Below are 24,729 nucleotides of genomic sequence, written 5' to 3' on the forward strand. Positions count from 1 at the left end.
GTGGATATCTGAGGGTTTTGCCCACTACAATTACTTTAACATCATGTGCTAGATTTGAAATGAAATGTAGGAAGTTTTAGGTTTTTTCCTCAAGTGATAATATATAATACCACCCACAGATACCTTTGGAAATTAAGTAGTGCATATTTCTTTTGAAAAGAAACCGTATAAACCTCCCACATATCATCACATTATCATTGCAGTAGGAAAATATACTGTGACATTTAACATGTACACTCGATCAAGACAGCATCAGACAAAAAAAAAAATTGCTAGAGAATTTAAGCACCCTGGCAAGTCCTTATGTATCTATACAAAAACTGAGCTGGTTACCTAAGGCATGCTCCAAAAACCTCTATGAGGTTACCTAATGCTTGCAGGAATGGCTGCTGTTTTAAAAATAATTATCCAAATATCATAAGGGTAGGGGGAAAAAAATGATGCACCAATGAAGGAGATGAAAAGAACTTTATAAACTGTACCCTTGCTGTCAAAAAGACTTCAGTGTCAGCTGCCATCTTGACATGAGGTTGCAATTCCTGTTACCGTACCTTTTTTTAGAAACAGGGAACATGCTTAATGAACTGGTCCCTCACTGGTTTTCATCAAGAAAGGCTAAATTTAAAATGGTTGGGGGGTGGTGTTTATTTGTGTGATTTTTTGTTTTTTTAAAAAGAAACATCTCAGCTTGCTCCAAAAATGTCCTTTTCTGATTCTGGAGACTGGGGCCTTGATATTTCAAACAGCTCCTGTGGTGACTGAGAGCTTCTTCTTGAGGTTAATATCCTTAGTATCTCCGCAAGCTGTTTTTCTATACTGCTCATTTTTGTGTTTAAAGCCTTGATGTCCTCTTTCAGCTCATGTTTTACTTCCAGCATGGTAGCCTGAAGAGTCTGTTCTGGGATAGGGTAAAAAGAATGCTTGACCTCTGTAAGGACAGGACTTCGGTCCTGAGGGCTCCTTGTCTCTCCAACATTATCCAAGCGCAAGTCACTTTTTGTAATGCCACTATCACAAGAGTCTGTCTTCTTCAGTGTAGTCTCTCCTGAAGTTTTAGTTCTTTCTGGTAAAGTCTCCATGGATTCTGCTTTGGATACTTTGTTCCAGTCTTCCCCCTTTCCGCAAGCATCTTTGAATTTGGCCCAGCCTTTGCGTCTTGGGTAGTCACCGGCCACTTTGCACCCTGCATAGTCTGACGTAGGGGCCTGCAATTTGGCATGATCAGGCACACCGGATGTTGAAGCAGACTGGTACGAACCAGGGGTTGCAGGGCTCTCCCTTACCGTTACAATACTAGCTTTCACAATGGTGCGAGAGTGCTCTGCAAGGATGTTGCCCTTTTCCACATCCAGGTCATCTGGATCCCTCCCCCTTTCTGCCGCTAGCCGGGCTTCTTTCTGTTGCCTGAATCTTTGAAAGAGCCGACGGACCGGGTGGTCTGGTGGTAGAATCAGAGGCGCTTCATTCTTCCTTTTCATCCTCTCTTCTTCTTCCCGTTTGACATCACTGATCTTCCGGAACACAATCTGCAGAGAAGAAACATATTTCAGACTGTTACGAATTACATAAAGGTCACGGTGGGGAGGAAAGGGAAGTAGAGAAGCGTGATCTCTGTTAACATTATTAGAAGCAAACTGCTGCTAACTACAGCAGCGACACACATTTATGTTAATGTTACTGCTCAATACCTAGGGTGGCTTATGTTGTGTATAATGTGGGCTATCTTGATATTTAGAAGCATGCTACATCCATTATATGGCTCCAAACAAAGGTACTGGAAAATAACCTTTTCAGTTCTGAGAGGCGAGATGAGATGGTGTCACTAAATGTAACTATAATAATCACAGTCATTCCATTCTAACACTGATTATTACTGCTGGGTCTTGGGGTTTATCAGTGTACTCATTTTTCACTATTAAAATAGCCATTCTTATGTTTTTCCGCCTACTCATCCTTGAGCTCACTTACTGCACATCACGTGAACTTTGTAATTGTTTTAGTGCAACTCGGCCAGCTAAGTGGTTTGTATGACCAAGATTAACTCATATCAATGCCCATTTACTGTAGTCTCTGAGGTACTTTACTGAAATTGTTTTCCCTCTTGCTTCCTTTTCTTGTTACACGTGTTGTATGAGATAAAGGTTGATAAGTTACTCTGGAGGATAAAAGGCATTTGAGCAGATGTACAAAATGGTAGAATGATTCTCTCTGAGTCTGCTCTGCTCATTGGAATGGTGGGAGCTGCCAGGGAGCTAATTATTAGAGCTAGTTGGAAAAACTTCAAAATTTGAAATATTTTTGACTAAAAAAGGGACACATTTTTCATAAAAAGTTATCCCGTTTTTTGACCACCTCTACTAACAACAAGTTCTTGATCCTATGGGCTGATCGGTGCCAGCCCCAACCCTGGTCTAGAGGCTGCTCAAACTTACGCTACTAATGGATGGTCCCATACTGCTCACAGGAAGAATATTCCCCTCAATAACAGTAGACTCTTTATCACTGTTGGTATTTTCCAAACAAGAAAACAGGGTGCACTCAAATCTGGTATTCAAGTAGTTCAATTCCAAAATGTGATGTACATTAAGGCTGAAGTTTTCAAAGAGACCAACTACAAGAGTTAAGTACCCAGCTCTCACTGAAAATCAAGGGAGTGGGGTGCCAATTCCCTTAGGTTCCGTAAAAAAAACCAGTCTAAAGTTATTGTAATACAGGAGAAAATATCCCTGAGGTTCTAAATATGAATTGAAACTGATTAAACAAACCCACCCCTCTGTCCCAGAGAAATTTCTATTAAAGAATCAAAAACGGCACTGTTTTCTCACAACACCCAATGGGAATGTTTTGTGCTTGGTCTGTTAGCTCTAAAGCTCCTTGACATTCTCCTCAGTGCAATGCAGGCATGCAAATAAAGAGCTGTGTTAATTGCTGGGTATTTAGAAAGGAGAGGAAGTCAGTGGTGGGAGACACATGGAACGTTTGCCAAATAGGAAAGGACATTTTATTTTCAAGCTTTAAAGGGGAGTCTAAACATAAACTAAGAATGACAAAGTGTTTGACAGTGTCCTTTCAGGAAATGGCAATAATTAGGAAACTCAGACAAAGGAGTCTAATTTGCAAAAGGAGAGGCATGACACCCAGTCGGAATAAATAATTAATACAATGCTCCAAAATAAGGGCTTGTCCACAGACAAAAGTTGCACCAGTTTAACTGAAGGTGATACATGAAACCAATTTAGCTAAACTGATTTAACTTGGCACATGGATGCTCTGAGATCAGTTTAAACCTGACTTATACTGGTTCAGCACATACCTATTCCTCACAAGTGCAGAATGTACACAGAGAAATGGGTGATGAGAAGTGGGCTGCAATCACAACTACAACTAGGGGGGCATATCAACTGTTGGGAGAGCTTGACATCAGCCTGCTGTTCCTGCCAACCGGGAGGGCCTCAAACTGTTTACACCTGGACATTGTAATTCAATTTGAAAGTAAGATCTGACTGAAGCTGCTACTAGTAAGCCATGCACTCAGGTGCAGAATCAGCTGGTGAGAGTTCTGGGAAGCAGCAGTATGTCCAAATCTGCGTTTGTGCACGTTCTTGCATGCTGCGCAGGAAAGGTATGCCAGGCTGCTGGCCTTCAGTACAAGAGTGATTGGAAGTTATGAACAGTCCAATAAGGTGGACACTGTGGGGAAGGTTTTCAAGAGTGGTCAGTACCCCGCAGTTCCCCTTGTTTTTCATTTAGGTACCTAAATGGGACCTGTTGAGTGCTGAACTCTTGAAAATGTGGCCACTGGCACAGTTCTCCGCATGGTGTGGTAGAGCGTCTCAAGCCCCAATGCACACCTATTCCTGTACTCTGAAAAGCACATGGTGAAACGGGTGGGGACACGTGTAAAGAATGGGATTGTCTGAGACATCGGCTTATGCATGAGCTCATCCCCATTATCGTAATCAAGCGCCTCGCTACCTATTTCCATCTGCGAGAGGCAAGGTGGGTGAGGCAATATCCTTTATGGGACCAACTTCTGTTGGTGAGAGAGACAAGCTCTGGAGCATAGGCCTTGTCTTCACTTACCGGAGGGTCCGGTGGCACGCAATCGATGTTCTGGGATCGATTTATCGCGTCTGGTTAAGACGCGATAAATCGATCCCGGAAGTGCTCGCAGTCGGCGCCGGTACTCCAGCTCGCCGAGAGGAGTACGCGGCATCGACGGGGGAGCCTTCCTGCTGCGTCTGGACCGCAGTAAGTTCGGACTAAGGTACTTCGAATTCAGCTACGTTATTAACGTAGCTGAATTTGCGTACCTTAGTCCGAAGTGGGGACATAGTGGGGACCAGGCCTTACACAGAGCTCTTCTTCAGGTTACTTCTTAGGTGTTTCTCTAGCTACCAGGCAGCCACACAGCAGCACTCTCATTAATGTAAAATCAGATCCCCCTGGACTCCCCGCCCTGTTCATCAGCTTTTGATGACATATCTGTGCAGTACCCCGCACCCCTTCTGTGCAGAATCAAACCCGAAATGTGTTTGTCTGGGGACTCGCCCTTAGGTCAGTGTGCTGGCTCTTTTAGCTGAAGGCGTGGGTAAGAAGTGAGATTCTCCTTTTTAAATTTGTAAGAACGATGCACAAATACATGTCACAATATATCCGTTGCTCTGGCAGCTTTTCCAATGCTGGGCTTTCTCACGGCTGCTCCTTACTGAATAGTTTGACTCCACTGAAGTTTTATGGTAACTGTGCAAAGAGAAGTGGGAATGAAAGAGGCTTTACAGGGCTGCATTTGGGGGTTTTGTTTGTGTTTGTTTTAAAGGGGAGATTCAACTGTTTACAAAGAAACAAATACAAATAGCTGTTTTGGGTGGATTGTTTTCTGATCAATTCTGAGGCAAAGAGGAAGATGGACAGACAGAGTATATGAGGTCTAAAGGAAGATGCAAGATCTGGAAAAGGAGATCATTTTTATTTCAGCTTTTTTTTTTTTTTCTAAAATTTTGCATTAATTCCTTAGTGGAAAAGGGAAAGGTACTTTTATAGAGTTGTCTTATCAAGTGTGTAACACAATGACATGCATATTAGCTAGTTAACTAACTGAAACGACAATGATACTCTAGAATAGACTGGGTATAATTAGCAAACTTGTATTGTGGTTCCTAGCAACAACCCCCAGCCCTATATTTCAGGCTCTAAAAATTCTACATTGCTTGCTGTATTGATTTTGCTGTCATTCACAACGAATTATAGTGGAAACATCACATCTATATGTTGGAAGATTTAGCATTTTTGCTTAACTAAAAGGAGATTAATTGTAATTGCTTTGAAGGCTGATCAAATCTCATACTCCTGGATGCAAGCGAAGTACCACAGTGCCAAGGCAGATGCTCCATCCCTAGATACCTGTACAGTATTGCACAGTTTTCTTGATGGATTGCAAGGATTTCAGCCTAAAACAACAGGTTTCTGCCAATAGCACGAGGCAGGCTAATTAACTAGAGAGACCAACTGTATGAAATCCTATGCTCCAATTGAAAAAGGGATGCTGCTAAATCAGTGACCAACCTACACTTTGGGTTAGATGGTGCTGTTAGAAACTACAGCCTAAACTGGGGATGGGGGAGTGTGGAGCCGCTGCTCAGCAGAAGCTGGTCCTGGAAGCAATCCAGCTGCCCCGGCCTGAATGCCGCTAGGGGCTCTGCAGGAGCACGCACTGGAACAAAGAGCTCTAGCCCCCATTTATAGAGAGCAACGGGACTAGACTATCCCACTCCCCTGCAGCAGCTGCCACTATGGAAGGTCATGGTCCTTTGGGGACTCGAGTGCTGCTGCTGGCATTAGATGTGTGCGCACTTTGCACTGCCCGCTGGATTTCAGGCTGGGCTCTACAAAAGGATGGATGGCGTAGGCTCCTCCGTGTGCTCTTTCCAACCCCTCTTGTGCACCTATGTGGGGTTGGCCGCAATCTGGTCTGTTGAGTTAAACAGAGGATAGAGAGAAGTGCTACGTTTTGCTCATTGAAATGAAAGCAAAGCACAGAGTTGTGCTTGATGTGTTCTAAGAGTCTAGCCCCCTTCCGTCATCATCCATTTGAGTCCACCAGAGGGATGTGCTTGTCGTACCTGAAGCACCGTTAGTCACACCTTGATAACCCTACAACTCTCTACGCTGGTAACATCTCTGTTCCATCACTACTGATAGGACATTAAGATTAACAAACAGCGCAACTTCAGAAATATACGTAAAAGAGAGAGCAGTGAACCAAAGTGATGGTGTATTTTAAAACTGCTCTTCTGCAGTCAAAGCTTTACAACAGGCAGCTAGGTGGGTATTTTTTTTTTCAAACAATATGGCCTGGGTCCTCAGCGGGTGCCAATCAGCATAGCTCCCCAGATGTCAACGGATCAAATCCAATACATACCTGCAGAAAAGCTGGCCAAAAATGCTTTTAAAATTATATTTCAAAGTCTGCATCAATGAACATGAGTTTTCATGAAACAAGGCTGCAATACCAGTGACAAATGCCTCAATATCCCCTTTTTCTCTCCTTGCACAAAGGTGCTTGCTTCCAGGGAGCCCACTGTGCTTTAAACATCCTCTACATGCCTGTTGCAGCTCATTCAGATGTCACTTCTGACATCTCACGTGTAAGAAATGAGAAGGAGGAAATGAAGCAAAAGAAGCAAAAATATTTAACAGTGCAGTCAAGGTAAATACTTGTCTTACTGTGTAACCATGTGATCTTATTGGCAGGTAGGTGCCCGACTCCCACTGAATGTCATAGAATCATAGAATATCAGGATTGGAAGGGACCTCAGGAGGTCATCTAGTCCAACCCCCTGCTCAAAGCAGGATCAATCCCCAAGAAAGATTTTTGCCCCAGATCCCTAAATGGCCCCCTCAAGGACTGAACTCACAATCCTGGGTTTAGCAGGCCAATGCTCCTTATAAAAAATCGTCCTTGCTAATGTTATTCTGGATGTTCTCATTATCCATATACATACGTCATCCTTTGTAGACTCCTACTAAGTTCTTGGCCTCAATGATATCTTGTGGCAATGAGCTGCACTATGTAAAAAGTATTTCCTTTTATGAGTTGTAAATTTGCTGCTTTTCAGTTACATTGAATGTCTACTTGTCCCTTGAGTGAAGGGAAATAGCAGCTAGGGAAGCCTGATTTTTCTCTCTCTATTGCTCACTATCATCTAGGTCCCATTTTAGTCTCCTCTCTAAACAGTGAGACTCTTTTCAAACTGCCCTCATATAAAATTATTTCCATGTCTCTGATTATTTTCCATCATCAACACACTTTTTTGGGGGACATTTGTTTAACACTTACAAGTACTAAGTGTTCCATTTTCACTTAGGGGCCTAGGTCTCTTGCAAGTCAATGGGATTTAGGCTCCTCGTGCCTATGTCACTTTTGGAAATGGGCCTCAACTCAAAATAATGTTTGGTATTAAGTTTATTTGTCTTCTTAATGAGCAGTTAATTGGTCCTTCTGAGAAAGAGAAATCCTTGTAGGATTTCAAAGTTACAGTAATTTAAAATGCTACAAGTTAATATTGCAAGTGAGAATTGCTGCAGTGGGTAGATCATATTTTCAAATTATTGGTCTCAGAATTAAGAAATTCTTATCTTAAACTGGTCCACTGGCGGTACAGAACTGATTTAAATTTGATGTTTAATTCTGTTACCAGTCTAGTCTGCAGCTTGATACACTTTACACATAATTTAACCCAATCCTGAGGTTGTTCAAACACCCTGTAGAATTCCCGCAGTGTTTCACATTTTAATGCTGTACCATGCTTACTGCACCTTGATTCATGGAATCACAAAACAAAACAAAAAGCCCTCCACTGAACAGCATGAGGAACTCTTCTATTAAAACACTACAGCCTGGAATATAGACTTGGTAGGATCTTTCAGATAGGAGACGATCAATATGTTTGCACAGCTTGAAAAGCTAAGTGCTCACTGAATGGACCCAAAGGAAGTCTGAGACTGTCATTTTAAGGAAGGAATCTCGGAGAGCTCTCTCATTACACAGGAAAAAGAGGGTAAGTAGAATGTGGTTGATAGGAACTACCACTGGGGTTCTTCCTACTCCCCATTATTCCCAGTCCATAAATGGTTTTGGGGACATTGTGCAGTCTATATGGTTTTAAAAATGTAATAATAAGTGACTAGAATGTAACTGAAATATGCTTCATGCAAAAGGTCTCTTGTAAGGTATCATTACAAAGCTTATAATCTACGGAGTGTGATCATCCTATTTGTATAAATGTACCACTCTTGTACCTGAAACTAAAAATATAAAATATAACTCTGAGGGCCTATTGTAATTATGTAAAGTGTGGGCCATTAATGGTGGTTTGGAATCTTGATGACTCCCATTAACTAGGACCATTGTCTGCAGATGGCTGTGTTTTACCTGTGAGTCTTCCTGTATGTGTGTGTGCTGGCAAGTGGGTAATGAAGTCTTGCAGTGACATGTGATCATGTCACCTGAACTGGAATCCATCTTTAACCTGGAATCCCAGAGGGACAAAGGGTTCCCGCTTTATGCAAAAGATATATAAAGGGGTGGAACAGAACAAAGGAGAGAGAGGAGCCATCATGAAGAATCCCCTAGTTACCACCTGAGCTGGAACAAGAGCTGTACCAGGGGAAAGAATTGTGCCCAGGCCTGGAAGAGGAAAAAACTTACTGAAGCATCTCTGAGGGTGAGATTATCTGTATTCAGTTTGATTAGACATAGATTTGCGCATTTTATTTTATTTTGCTTGGTGACTTACTTTGTTCTGTCTGTTACTACTTGGAACCACTTAAATCATACTTTCTCTATTTAATAAAATCACTTTTTCCTTATTAATTAACTCAGAGTATGTATTAATACCTGGGGGAGCAAACAACTGTGCATCTCTCTCTATCAGTGTTATAGAGGGCGAACAATTTATGAGTTGACCCTCCATAAGCTTTATATCCGGTAAAACGGATTTATTTGGGTTTAGACCCCACTGGGAGTTGGGCATCTGAGTGTTAAAGACAGGAACACTTCTGTGAGCTGTTTTCAGGTAAATCTGCAGCTTTGGGACAAGTAATTCAGACCCTGGGTCTGTGTTGGAGCAGACGGGAGTGTCTGGCTCAGCAAGACAGGGTGCTGGGGTCCTGAGCTGGAAGGGAAAGCAGGGGTAGTAGTAGTCTTGGCACATCAGGTGGCAGCTCCAAAGGCAGGTTCTGTGATCCAACCTGTCACAGTTTTCCATTAAAATTGCTGGGGTTCAGTTAAATGTCCTGGAACGGTATGTGGTCCCAAAGTTCTCTCATTGTGAATAGGTGCTGATCAGACCATGTTGCATAGTAAGTAGCCAGGCAGGAAAGTGTGAGTAAAAATGGAAATATATGGATTCAATGAATAGGGACTATATTGGCTTCAGGAATAGTCTTACTAAAAACAATAATGGTGGAGAAACAATATTGGAAGCATCCCAGAGAGGCTCAAACGTTAAACTTACCTTGACATTCATGGGCCTAGGCACACAAGCAATGTGAGTCTGAGAGACCTGGAAGTGGCTTTTGTTGTGTATGAGAAGGAAAACACTTAATGTTTTTATAGCATTTTTTTATGGAATCAGTTAGAGATACTGATTTTAACCAAAGCAGAGCTTTACACGTGTCGAACTAAAACATATTTCGGAACAATGGGCAAAGACTCTAGGAGGGTTCTTACACTCATGCTGCACAGGGTCCGCCTCATCACTACCTTGAAACATATTCCTCTCTGGGGGTATCGCTTAGCTTGTACTCACTAGCAATCTTCTGAAACATAATTTCACTCTCTACTCAGAGACTGAAGCCATTATAAAGGTGAGCAATAGCTGCACCAGTTATATGCGTTATTTATACCTCAAACATAAAAGTATAGGCACGGCTGTAGCACAGCATCCTCTTCAGGCGCTGAAGCACAGAGTTAATATGGGAGAAAGGTTTGCAGCGGTAGCTCCTTAACTCCTTCCAAGGCTATATTGGGGCACTTGAGAGGAAAGAAGGGGGGGAGTGTGCAAAGAGAGAGGGTGAAGATAAGGAGAGGAAAAATATCCTATGAAAAGGGCTCAAATTGATATTAGCTCATGAAGAAATAGAGGGCTGAATTCAGAGGTCATGTAAGGGGTGTGTGCAGGACTCTAATTGGGATCACCTAGTTGTACAATACAGCTCCATCTCATTGAGCTGCCATCTCACGTTCCAGAATCTCACCTTCCATTTAAAAATAAATCTAAAAGTTTCTGCCTCTTAATAGTTGCAAAAAAAATCTTCAAATCAGCCAGGAGCATCACTATCACAGTGATGTCAGGTTGAGTGTGCTGAGAGCCTGAAAAAATAGCTCAGAGGGGTGCACTGCCTCCAGTCATTTCAATAAGGCTTTTATTGACATGTCCTATTATGGAGACAAAGTCCAATAAAAGCGATTACCTCACCCCCCTTGTCTCTCTAATATCCCAGGACCAACACGGCTACAACACTGTAAACACAAATATCTAATTATGATCATTTAAATGTTGGCATTGATAACTATTTTACTACTGATCAAAGCATTTAAGAAGCAGGTGAAAGACATGCAAGGGGTATGCCCAGTTCATCAGCCATAGTATAGATCCATCAGCCTATATCTCAGAGGGGGGCATTAGAGGGGTCCATGGGGAAAAATAGACTAGATACAAGCACTCGTAGCAATGCAGATGGAGCATATCCGCGCCCATCCACCCCCCTGCAGCCCTTGTCCCAAAACTCTTTCCCTTGTGCCCTCATGTCACTGCCAACCCACTTCCCCCAACATCCAGTTTCTTATTGCCACCAGCTGCCTCCAATCCCTGCAAACTACAACCCACTGCACTCATTTTAGCCAGCCTGAAGTGCAGCACTTGTCACACGGCTCTCCAGACAGGAAGGCTGAGTATGATAACAGGACATACGCAAATCTGTGATTGTCCCCACCCCACCCCGCTCCCTTCCCTCCTCCCACACAGCACAGATGTGTCATGCCCTTTCTGTTTCCCAAGCAGTTGTGTTTCTTTTCATAAATGAATTTTTTGACTTTGAAAACAATCTTTATTGCATTAAGTAAAAGATACCGTAGCCCAGGAAAGCAACAGGCACTGCAAGTCAGTGCATCATACATAGCAAACACAGATGCCTACTAGCATTGGAACCACTGCACTTCACTCCCGTGCAGGGCACCAAACATTACTGGTGGCTTTCAGCATCAAATTGCTCCCTCAAGACATCCCTAATCCTTACTGCTGCACGCTGAGCCCCTCTAATAGCCCTGGTCTCTGGCTGTTCAAATTCAGCCTCCAGGTGTTGAACCTCCATGGTCCATGCCTGAGTGAAGCTTTAACCCTTTCCTTCACAAATGTTATGGAGGGTACAACACACAGCTATAACCGTGGGTATGTTGTCATTGGCCAGGTCCAGCTTCCGATACAGACAGTGCCAGCGGCCCTCTAAACGGCCAAAAGAACACTCAACAGTAATTCTGCACCGACTCAGCCTATTGTTGAACCACTCCTTGCTGCTGTCAAGGCTCCCTGTGTAGGGTTTCATGAGCCACAGCATTAAAGGGTAAGCGGGGTCTCCAAGGATCACAATGAGCATTTCGACTTCCCCTACGGTTATCTTCTGGCCTGGGAAGACAGTCCCAGCTTGCAGCTTCCTGAACAGGCCTGTGTTCCAAAAGATACATGCGTCATGCACCTTTCCGGACCAGGCTGTGTTAATGTCCATGAAACGCCCACGGTGATCCACAAGCACCTGGAGAACCATAGAGAAATACCCATTCTGATTTATGTACTTGGAGGCTAGGTAGTCTGGTGCCAGAATTGGAATATGCGTCCCATCTATCACCCCTCCGCAGTTAGGGAAATCCATTTGTGCAAAGCCAGCCACAATGTCACGCACGTTGCCCAGAGTCTCAGTTCTTCTGAGCAGGATGCGATTAATAGCCCTGCAAACTTGCAACAACACGAATTCCAATGGCTGACTTTCCCACTCCAAACTGATTAGTGACCGATTGGTAGCTGTCTGGAGTTGCCTGCTTCCAGATTGCAATAGCCACCCGCTTCTCCACCAGCAGGGCAATTCTCAATCTTGTGTCCTTGTGCTGCAGGGTGGGGGCAAGCTCCTCACACAGTCCCATGAATGTGGCTTTCCTTATCCGAAAGTTCTGCAGCCATTGCTCGTCATACCAGACTTGCATGACAATGTGATCCCACCACTCAGTGATTGTTTCCCGAGCCCAAAAGCGGCGTTCCACTGTAGTGAGCATGTCTGTGAATGCCACAAGCAATCTCGTGTTATACGCATTATGCGAGTCAACATCGTTGGACTCCTCACTGTCACTTTGTAGTTTAGGAGTAACTCAACTGCAATTTGTGACGTGCTAGTGAGACCCATCATCATATTCCTCACAAGTTCAGGATCCATTCCCACAGACCAAAAGGGAAGACACAGCGCGCAGTAGAAAAAACGTTGAAAGATGGCGCCAAATGTGGATGGAAGCACAGGGATTGCTGGGATGCAAAGTGATGCATCACGGGGCATTGGAACAGGACCCCGAATGCCCTGCACCTCGCCACCCCCTTCCCACAAGCTACAGCAGAATGGGAAGAGGTGCTCTGTGGGATAGCTGGCCATAATGCACCGTTCCCAATGCCGCTGCAAGTGCCGCAAATGTGGCCATGCCACTGCGCTTGCAGCTGACAGTGTGAACACACGGCAGTGCTTTCCCTGCTGCAGTCTCTGAGGGCTGGTTTAACTCACAGCACTCTACATCTGCAAGTATATCCACGCCCTAAGTGTAAACATTCCAGCTTGGCCTCTGAAGGCCCTCAGGGTGTGTCTACATGTAATTTACACTCCTGGCTGGGGTGGGGCTCACAGGGCTTGGACTATGGGGCTGTTTAATTGCGATGAAGACATCTGGGTTCAGGCTGGAACCAGGGTCCCAGAGCTCAAACATCTACACCTCAATTAAACAGACCCAAGCCTTAGTCAGCTGGCCTGGGCCAGCTGCGCGTTTTTTATTGCAGTGTAGACATACTTTCAGAGCCTGGCTCCAGCCCAAGAGGAAATGTCTGCACTGCTACTTTTAGGCCCTCAGCCCAAGCCCTGCAAGCCCAAGTCAATTGACCTGACCTCTTAGATGTGGTGCTGTGGGTTTTTCTTTGCAGCGTAGATGTACCCTGAGAGATAAAGGCTTTTCAAAAATGGTGTTAGGAGCCTAATTTCATATTTAGGCCCTTAACAAAGTATCTGATTCTCAAAAATGTTGAATGCCCAATGATTCCTATTAAAGTCACTAGGAAATTTGAGGTGTATAGCAATTTTCAAAATCAGGCCACTTATTTAAAAGCCTCAGCACAGCACCTGGGAGTACAACTTTCAAAGGGACTTGTGCTTCTAACTCCTTTAGGCACTTCTTCAAATGTTATCTTTAGGAATCAAGCTTTCGGCATTTACTTCTGAAAATCTCAGTCAAAGTGTCATGGGCAGTTACATACTACCATGACGGGAACAGTTTTAGACATGATAATGACAACTTTTTACTGATGAGCAAATTTTATGAGCAAAGCCACAAAGTTCAGAACTGAATTTCAAATCTTATTTCTACTCTAACTAAAGCTTTGGAGATGTTAAAATTATTTCCCAGACACCATCTTCTTCCACCCCACATAGCAGTGGCAAAGCCCTCACACCCACATAGAGTACGTAGATGGTTTAACCAAACATATGATCCTTTAAAACAACAACAACAACAACAACTTGTCCTTCAACCACTTCCACTGGCCAGCTCTCTGCTCCATAGTTACTCTTCCCATCCCAATGGGGGACTAAGTATAAATTTCTTTCACAAACAAAAGACTGCCCCAGTCCAAGAAGCAGAGTAGATGCCAGTAAACAAGAACGAACTTTGGAAAGTAATATTGGGTTCAACTTAACTTATTTTTCCCCAACTTTATTTTTCTTTCACATTTTAGTGGAATATCACAGATCAAATGATCAGCAGGGGGGAAAAAGGGAAAAAGTTTTCATGGATGGGTTATATCAAGAACAAACAACATTCCTGTCTAGCAGATCAAGAGAAATATCAGATTTATGAAGCTCAGTAAATACCTGCAGTTAATTACTGAAAGAACCACTGAAGAATAACAGTCTGGCTTTAACAAAGCCCTGTATTCCCCTTGACAGACTCAGCAATCCTCTAAATTATTTCAGAAATCAGAAATCCGTGACTCTTTCCTACATCCACACTGCAAGAGCAATAACAAAAGCAGACCTTTTATTTACACGCAGCGGGGAAATTAACAAAGGAAAAAACTTTTCAAGGACTAGTTAATGAGTTTCAAGGGAAAGACAGAAAAATTCCTATCTGGATACAGCTTTGGAAGGGTGTAGCACTCCGCACCTCAGAGTAGCACCCCGGAACCCCCATGTTCACCGTTATGATATTATATGTTTTGTACAAAGTATACCTGGTGAGGTATCATTTTAAAAGTCTTGATCTGCTGAACATTAATATCCTGTTGAATTGTATGTACTAACATTGTATGGGAAATTATGAAATATTGCTATATGCCTTACTGAAATATGGTATGAGGTTGGGAATGTCCACAAGCCAGTGTTTCAGTTACAACAAGGGACAGCCAGACAGCGCTGATGGCCCATCAAGGAAAGAATCCACTATCCCTGAGACTCTTTAGAGAAGGCAGGTACGAAATGGGGACTGCCCTGACCGCCCACGCCACAGCAAGGATCTTTCTAGCAGCTGGAAGAAAGTATAAAAGAGGGAGAGTGACATCAATTGGCCTTCCTCCCCCCATCTCAACACCTGGAAGCAATCTTGAAGACAAAGACTTTGAACGGGGGAATTTTGGTGCCAGGCTGGAAGGTAGTCCCAGCCTGTGGATTGAGGATCTGTAACCTGCTTGTACCATCTGTCAGAGCGAGTCACTGCTTGATTCAAATCCTGCTTAGTTTGTAGAATTTAGACTGTGAATTTATTTTTATTTCTTAAGTAACCAACTTTGAGCTCTATGCCTGCTACTTATAATCACTTAACATCTATCTTTCTGTAGTTAATAAACCTGTTTTATATTTTACCTAAAACAGTGTGTTTTGGTCAAAGTGTTTGGGGGAATCTCAGCTCAGATTACAAAGGCTGGTACATGTCCACTTTCCTATGAAGAAGAGGTGAACTGGATAATGAGCTTAGACTGGCCAGGCTTCTGACCAGTGCAAGACCGTACAGGTCTGGTGTGCAATACTGGGGCACTGGGGGAAACTGGCTGAACCTCCCTATTGCTGGTTCATGAGTGGCTGGGAGATTATTCATGTAACTCGGTTGGGTGTGTCCCTGCCTGTGGATGACTGGGTACGTGCAGTGCCTGTCAGAGGCTTGCAGCTTGATATCAGCATCACAGTGTGAGAGGCAGCCCAGGTTGGTAAGTTTGGAGGGCTCAGTGGTTCCATCATCCAGGTTGCAACCCAGGGACCCTGTCACAAGGGGCTGATCTGAGAGGAGAAGAAAAGCAGCCGACCAAACAGTTGCAATAATAATTGCTGGCGTACTTCATGAATGCCCAAATGTTATCTTAAGACAATTAACCCATTTAGAAATAGTTTAAGTGTCCAATTTGGCTCTCACTGAAGGCAAAGGCCAAATGCCTCCTGACTCCAAGAAGGGTAGGATTAGTCCCTAAAACTGCAACAACACATGAACAATAATCCAGATAAGAAATATACCGCATGATGTTACTATACCTCAGCCACTATAATCTAGTACAACCAGGCAAGTGAAGTGGGAAAGAGAGAGAAAGTTTGTAATGAAAAACTAGGTAAGATCCTCAACTTCCTCATATTCATAATCTGCATTTTTTTGTTCAAGGGTAAAAAAAATGACTGGAGGAGTTTAGCTTTAGAGGCTCTATTCCCTTCCTCCTCAAAAAATGTTAGACCACCATGAATGATTTGTTCTAGCCAGTTTTCAGTGTTGTTGTAGCCATGTTGGTACCAGGATACTAGAGAGACAAGGTGGTGAGGTAATATCTTTCACAGGACCAACTTCCGCTGGTGAAAGAGACAAGCTTTTGAGCCTGTGTAGCTTGAGGCTTGTCTCTTTCCCCAACAGAAGTTGGTCCAGTGAAAGATATTACCTCATCACCTTGTCTTTATTTTAGCCAGGACTAAAATGGCATACTCAATCCTTTCACCTGCAAAACATTTTGTCAACACTTTTTTTTCTTCTTGAGTGGCAAGATCCAAGAAAGAGTGAGTCCTTTGGCTTTGATATGTTCTTTCTTTAGTGGTGTAACACTTTTTTCTTTATTCAGAAAGTGAAGGTATTGTACATGGAGCTTTATGGACAGAAGAAAGATAATGAACCAGATTCTGATCTCTGTTACACTGGTGTAAATCTAGTCCAGAATAACTCCATTGACATCCATGGACTTACTTTTGTATAACAGAAGTCAAAATCTGTCCCAGTGGTGCTCTGAACAATAGGGAATTTTGAGTAGTTCAGTCTACCTCAGTCCTTCCCATTGGACAAGGTAGCCAGAGATTTACTTAGATTAGCTCCTCAATGTCCCACATTTGACAGAAAGCAGGTAATCAGCAACATCAGACTTCACAATGGTAGGGGAGAAATGGCCAATCATGTGGCCACAGTCCTGCAAAGGCTTGGTACATACCTAATTTTCAGTGGGACTACTCATAGTAAGTAACGCTAAGTACATGCATAACCCTTTGCAAGATCAGGGCCTACATTATTAAAAGAGAGACAGATATCCTCTCGTTAATGGAATTCCTAGAATCTTGGTGATTCCCAGTCTGATCTAATTTTCAAGATATTAACATCTATCTGCTGTTTTCTTCTCTTTAAATAATCACAGGGGACATATCCTGAAGTATTTACTTGGTCCATACTGAGAAAACATTCCATTGCAGCCCACGGAAGTAGTGTATTGCTGAAGTAAAATTCAGAGGAAAATCTGAGTAAGGGCTTTGAGAGCTGAACCTCTGACAAAACAGCCTGTTCAGACATTTACTTGAAGAGAGCCAGATATACCACCATTGTGCCCTGGTCTGCACATGCACAAATAGGAACTACATCTAGGGGGAGAGTATGATATAGCCATTCGTGTGAAACACTCAGTAAGTAGCCTTGGCATGGCTTTGCAGCTGGTCCAGTTTGAATGAAATAACTCAAATCCTATGTCCGGATGGAGGCAGAAAGACTGTTTTGCACACCGTTACCCTGTTGTACTTAGCATCTGGGAGTTTGTTGTTTTATCACTCCATCCAACATTTCACACAAGGAGATAAATGAAAGGGGTGGGCAGGTCAATTTTTCTAAACTTGGTGAGTGTTGGCTGTATTTAAATGAATGCACAATACTGTAGAAAATTCAAGTTTTGCGGCTGAAATCTTAGAACTGCATATGGAGCAGAACTTAGATGCTGGTCAGTCGTTTTTTTTATTAAGTTAAATTCTATACAACCCACCTTCCACTCGTGAACATATATTTTACAGACCCACCTTGCCTCCTAATATCCTGGGATTGACAAGGCTACAAAAAGACTGCATATCTTTCATAGACACAGACACTGTAATTTGGGAAATTTTACCTACACTTAATCAAACACATAGCCGGCCTCAAAGATCAGCACAAGTATAATCACATCAACAAAATGAACAATCATCCAACTTTCAGGTATCAAGGAGAGGAAGTTACTTCACATTTGCCAACATCAGCAGCAGTGCTCCACTGACAATATTTGATATTGTAATAAACTGGCTATTGTGTCTGTATACACAGCCCTCCACTGGATGGAATCAGAACTGTTCAACAGTGTGTCAGATCCCAGACGGTTAACAACTAATGGAGAGTCTCTCTCTCAAGTGGAGGGGAACTATTATTTTGAAGCAGGAGGATCCAAATTCTCCTTCCACCGCGGCTTTGAGGGCCTGATCCAAGACCCACTGAAATCAGCAGAAAGTCTCCCATTGACTTCATTGGGCTTTGGATACAGCCCTGTATCACCACAGTGTGTAGCATACTGACAGTTGTGAAGTTCTTAGCTAGCCATGCATCTATTACTATACTAACTCCACCCAGCTTCCCACCCTCCCACCTCTATAGCACACACAGGCAGTGCCAGGACTTGGCAGTTCTTCCTTAGTGTTAGCTGCAAATAACATGGTAGTATTCTGCTCTCATGCTTAATAATTCTCTTTTACAAATACAAAAACAGCCACAGAGTCTGCAAGCCCTAGATATCATAAACAATTAAAAGCTTAAATTACTTGATGTGGTGCGCACAGAAAATGGACTTACGCGTGAGGAAAACAATCACCAAGAAGCCATTTATTACTACCCAGCCCATCTAGCATCTGCTGGGAATTGATGAAAATATCTTCAGGCTTATGTTACACTGAAGAAAATTGAAGGTGATCTATTAAAAAAATTCCAGACAGACACCGAGGCAGCAACAAAAATGCATAAGACACTGATGTTGTTAAAGAAAATTAAAGCTGCATATCATCAACCTAATACAGTATGGTAGAGAATCACCATAGTGATGCTTTATTAGGTACTTAAGAGGCAATATGCAGAAGAAAAACTAGAGCAGAACTGAGATCGTCTGTCCTTTTACAACTTCTTTTAGTAAGGAGTTTTGGCAGGAGGGGGTTATTTGGGGTGAGTTTGCTTCTCACAAAATTGCAGGACTTCCCCAAACAGTCTGCAATAGATCTCTCTTCTATAATCTACTGCTGCTGCTATTCCAGGGTTAGATTCTGCTCTCAGTTACCTCTCAGTGATGTGAAGCCTTTTTCTATGAGAAGCTTTATAAGCACACAGGGTTCATCTACAGGAAAAATGGGTGAGGATTCCACTAGGCAACTAAACTGTTAGATGTGAACGTAAGCCTGCAAGCATGTAATGGTGGGTGCTGTAGATTTTCCAAAGCGACTTCCACAGTTTTTGACCCTATTTAAGCATCGCCCACTGTGATTTGTCTCGGCGGTTTTGTGCATGGGTCTGATGGCATCACACAGGAGCACAAATCCAAAATAATGCCATTGAGGTGAGTACGTTAGCTCCAGATTTATGTGGGTCTTCATGACCGTAGAATTGCCACCCCCCGTTTGTAGCGGCTTCTCAAGGGAAACAGACTTTCTTCCCAATTGGTGTGATGGTTTCGTGGATGCACGTCACCATATTCCTCAACAACCTCCATGAGAAATGCTCTGAAAAATTAAAGGAAATCAAGGTCTGAATGGCCCTGGCAATGTGGCTACAAAGGAATCGTGTTACCAGTGATCCTGACACTGGGGGTAGAGAGCCCTAGAGTCAGTGCATGGAGGAGCTGGACCAACGCGTGAATGGACAGGGACCTCTGGTAGCTCCAAGGATTCTGAGTGTGGACTGTTCTTTGTGCTGGGGGGAGCAAACCCTGCCCTCTAGAAAGAATGGTCGGTGCTCCTCCCTTCTGAAAATCGGACCTCTTCACATGCCACAGATCCACAAGATCAGCGCTATGCCCCCAGCTTTGGAACAGTCTCTACGAGGAACCCCTTCCATGTGCCAGACCCCCTAGGGGTCTCACTTTTCCTCTAGGGTAAGCCGCACAGCTTCACCACCTCCTTAGACTGGATCTCCAGGGCTGCAGCACCCTGTATCACATCGTGAGCTCCGTTCAGCAAGTCCAACTGAGACAGACTCCTGAGGGCAAGCACTGTTAAAACACAGCATAGGAAGTCCAGAGGGTACTATAGAGAATTGAAGGTTAAAGCATAGTTGTCATAAACAGATAGTTAAGGGTTAATGCCTCTTTTATCTGTAAAGGGTTAAGAAGTTCACCTAGCCTAGCTGACACCTGACCAGAGGAACCAATGGGGGAACAAAATGTTTCAAAAGCAAGGAGGGAAGTTCCCTTTGTCTGGGTCAGTTTTCAGTTTTGGACGGAGCGGAAAAGATCAAGGAATCAGCCTCTTATCAAAGTAGTGAGTATTAGAAAAGGAATAAATAGGTTTATGTTTATTTTCTTTTGTAACTTGTCTTGTGCAATTAGAGGAATAATCAAATTGGGATTTCTTTTGTGTATTTAAGGTTTTACCCAGCGGAACATCCTCTGTGTTTTGAATCTGTTGTCTGTGAGATCAGCGTGTATGCTATCTCCCAGAGGTTTTTTCTTTTACCTTTCTTTTCTTTAATTAAAAGCCTTCTTTTTAAGAACCTGATTGATTTTTCCTTGTTTTAAGATCCAAGAGGATTGGATCTGGACTCACCAGGAATTGGTGGGGGGAAGAGGGGAGGGGGGAATGATTAATTCCTTCTTGTTTTAAGATGTAAGGGGTTTGGATCGGTGTTCACCAGGAAATTGGTGGAGGAGTCTCTCAAGGCTACCCAGGGGGTTTTGGGGGGGAAGACAGAGTTTCCCAAATGACTCAAATATTTGGGTGGTGGCAGCCAGACCAGATCTAAGCTGGTAATTCAGCCTAGAGGTTCACATGCAGGCCCCCACATCTGTACTCTAAAGTCCAGAGTGGGGGTGAAACCTATGACAATAGTCCACTCTGGTTAGCCCAGAGCCCAGCCAAGCTGTAGCGAACCCCTTTGTTCAAGTTCTGTCTGTCTCTCCATCTAACCTCTTTGGTCAGACTCCAGGCAGGGGAGCTGGAACAATTTGTGTAGAGAGGGTGCTCAGAGCCATTGAACCAAACTGTCAACCCCGTATATGATGGAAACCACTTCAAGCCAAAGGTGCGGTTCCACCACCTCTGACTCCAAATGAGAGAGCCCCGACACCTTTTAGCAGCCAGCTCTTATCCCCCCACTTCACATCTTGCTGGCCTTTGTTCTCGAGCTGGGGAGTGTTGCCCAGCCTCCCTGTGGAGAGGTGGGAAAATCTGTATCCCTCTGGGGTGCTGGTTGCTAGGTATCAATGTCCGGCACACTGGATTTCCCATTGTCTTTTCAAATGTTCCATCGATACAGGGACCAAGGCCCAGACAGCTAGTTGACACACACACCTATGTCTTTTAGCCTGCCCTGAGAGCAAACTGCCCTTTTCCACCCCACTGGGTAACAAGGCAGCCTATAGGGTAAACTGAGGCACAAACAGGACTCAAAAATATTTCAGAAAAATCCAACTTTGTCGCAACATATTCAACAGAATCATCATCACAAGACTTTGTTGGGGAGAAGTCTGAATTCATGGTCTGAGGACAACATACACAATCTGATTTAATGTATATAACTTGTACTAATGCCGAGCTTTAGTGCCTGAAGCTGAGTGAATGAGCTAAATGTTGTTAGCCTGAATTTCATTAGCATCAATGATGCTGCAAGTTTCTTCTTTGTGAGATGATATTTTGAAGGCTAATTAAAAATGCTATAAACAGTGACTTGAATATTACTGTTCAATCACGTCACTCATATTTATTCAGAAGTTGCACACAACCAAAAGACAATTCCCTTTTTTCATACTTATTCTGTTTCATGTGTGCAGACTATGCTGCACTTTCTCCAGAGAATAACATGAAAGAAAAATCTTTTGATCAAAATAGTCTTGGAAATAAGATAACATATATACAGCGTGATTACTGGAGAAAAAATAGCTGAATCCGGTATAACTTGATGAATAAACCAGTTTCTGTAACAAGATACGAGGCATCAAGGCAATTTTTTTTCTTGTTAGAAACAGATATTCAAACATTTCTACTAACAATACAGTTAAGTGTCAATACACTTAAAACTTCAGAGCCTGATCATGAGCTCTGATAGGTACTCAGGGTAAATAAGAATTAAGTGTAACTGCTAGTTTTCTAGTGCACTTGTCCTTCTAACTTATAAAGTAAAAGCAAATATAATTAAGCTGATAAAGTGTGTATCACTTACAACTCTATTAGTACTGCATTATTTTGAGGGGGAATAAAAACTGCCACACACTACTAAGAAGCTCATCAAAATGCTTTTGATGAAAATATGCTAGACCTAGTGGAGGGGAAATATTTTAATAGAGGGGAGTCACGATGAATTTTAAAGTATCTGCACTATATGTACAATGCGTAGAGCTGGGTGACATTTTTTCAGCAAAAAATAAATTGTCAGAAAGATGCATTTTTGGGGGCACTGAAGCTATTCATGAATTCAGATCAAATTTGTCAAATAAATTTCAGCCCTCCCCCCCTCCCCCAGCTCCTAAAAAGAACAATATTAAAAGTGTTGAAATGGTTCATTTAGAAACATGTCACTTCCCTGGCACTTTCTAGCAGACAGATGAGGTTGTGGTCATGATCTGCCATAGCTTCCCTCATGCTGTCTCCATATCTGTACACCATAATGTCATCGGCTAGGATGCGGATCGCTGAAAGTCCTGTTCGTATATCTTGTTGGTGACACTGAAATTCTCCCATTTCAGGTTTGATCCCAAATGGCATTTTCAACCATATATATTTATCTGCTGGTGTCCAAAGTGTGGTAAGGTAGCTGCTTTCTTAATCCACTAGCACTTCCCAATACACATCTTTGGCATCAAGTACTGGGAATATTTTTGCTTTTTGCAAAGTCAAGTAGTATCTCTTTAATCATAAAAAGAACAGGAGTACTTGTGGCACCTTAGAGGCTAACAAATTTATTAGAGCATAAGCTTTCGTGGGCTACTGCCCACTTCTTCGGATGCATATAGAGTGGAACGTATATTGAGGAGATATATATACACACATACAGAGAGCATGAACAGGTGGGAATTGTCTTACCAACTCTGAGAGGCCAATTAAGTAAGAGAAAAAATTTTTTTGAAGTGATAATCAAGCTAGCCCAGTACAGACAGTTTGATAAGAAGTGTGAGAATACTTATAAGGGGAGATAGATTCAATGTTTGTAATGGCTCAGCCATTCCCAGTCCTTATTCAATCCTGAGTTGATTGTATCTAGTTTGCATATCAATTCCAGCTCAGCAGTCTCTCTTTGGAATCTGTTTTTGAAGTTTTTCTGTTGTAAGATAGCCACCCGCAGGTCTGTCATTGAATGGCCAGACAGGTTAAAGTGTTCTCCCACTGGTTTTTGAGTATTATGATTCCTGATGTCAGATTTGTGTCCATTAATTCTTTTGTGTAGAGACTGTCCAGTTTGGCCAATGTACATGGCAGAGGGGCATTGCTGGCACATGATGGCATATATCACATTCGTAGATGTGCAGGTGAACGAGCCCCTGATGGTATGGCTGATGTGATTAGGTCCTATGATGATGTCACTTGAATAGATATGTGGACAGAGTTGGCATCGGGCTTTGTTACAAGGATCTTTCCCTGTTTGCTGTATAGGATGCTGATCAGGTGCTCTAAGATATAACTGCATTTGCTCCAATCTCTCAGATAGAGACAAGCACCTACAATATCTCTATCAAGCATTCTTAAAACTACAATACCCACCTGCTGAAGTGAAAAAACAGATTGACAGAGCCAGACGAGTACCCAGAAGTCACCTCCTACAAGACAGGCCCAACAAAGAAAATAACAGAACACCACTAGCTGTCACCTTCAGCCCCCAACTAAAACCTCTCCAGCACATCATCAGAGATCTACAACCTATCCTGAAAGATGATCCCTCACTCTCACAGATCTTGGGAGACAGACCTGTCCTCGCTTACAGACAACCCCCCAACCTAAGGCAAATACTCACCAGCAACCACACATCACTGAACAAAAACACTAACCCAGGAACCTATCCTTGTAACAAAGCCCGATGCCAACTCTGTCCACATATCTATTCAAGTGACATCATCATAGGACCTAATCACATCAGCCATACCATCAGGGGCTGCACATCTACCAATGTGATATATGCCATCATGTGCCAGCAATGCCCCTCTGCCATGTACATTGGCCAAACCGGACAGTCTCTATGCAAAAGAATTAATGGACACAAATCTGACATCAGGAATCATAATACTCAAAAACCAGTGGGAGAACACGTTAACCTGTCTGGCCATTCAATGACAGACCTGCGGGTGGCTATCTTACAACAGAAAAACTTCAAAAACAGACTCCAACGAGAGACTGCTGAGCTGGAATTGATATGCAAACTAGATACAATCAACTCAGGATTGAATAAGGACTGGGAATGGCTGAGCCATTACAAACTTTGAATCTATCTCCCCTTGTAAGTATTCTCACACTTCTTATCAAACTGTCTGTACTGGGCTAGCTTGATTATCACTTCAAAAAAAAAATTTATCTTACTTAATTGGCCTCTCAGAGTTGGTAAGACAACTCCCACCTGTTCATGCTCTCTGTATGTGTGTATATATATCTCCTCAATATACGTTCCACTCTATATGCATCCGAAGAAGTGGGCTGTAGTCCACGAAAGCTTATGCTCTAATAAATTTGTTAGTCTCTAAGGTGCCACAAGTACTCCTGTTCTTTTTGTGGAACAGACTAACACGGCTGCTACTCTGAAACCTGTCTTTAATCATAGGTATTTGGTACTGGGCTCTTTTTAGTTCTTTGCATATATTGGTTGGTTCTATGCAAACAGGCAGCTTACCCAGGTGGAGATCCTAGCCAGTTTGCCAGACAGGATGGAAAATATTTTTGGTGCCTCCCTCAGCAGCCAAAAATAAAATGCCAGCCAATCAGAGCAGAGCTGGAAAAAAAAAA

The 24,729-nt window shown here is 42.9% G+C and overlaps 1 protein-coding gene across 1 annotated transcript in view; it reads right to left on the bottom strand.

Moving 5' to 3' along the window:
- Positions 1 to 484: 484 nt before the first annotated feature.
- The window catches only part of KCNH1 (potassium voltage-gated channel subfamily H member 1), a 182,329-nt gene continuing 158,084 nt past the window's right edge, over positions 485 to 24,729 (bottom strand). Inside the window, exon 5 of the mRNA XM_034764462.1 lies at positions 485 to 1,526. Coding sequence (XP_034620353.1) covers positions 684 to 1,526 — 843 coding nt within the window. The 3' untranslated portion in view covers positions 485 to 683. The remainder of the gene's footprint in view (positions 1,527 to 24,729) is intronic.

The sequence above is a fragment of the Trachemys scripta genome, chromosome 3, assembly GCF_013100865.1.
Source record: "Trachemys scripta elegans isolate TJP31775 chromosome 3, CAS_Tse_1.0, whole genome shotgun sequence".
NCBI lineage: Eukaryota > Metazoa > Chordata > Testudines > Emydidae > Trachemys > Trachemys scripta.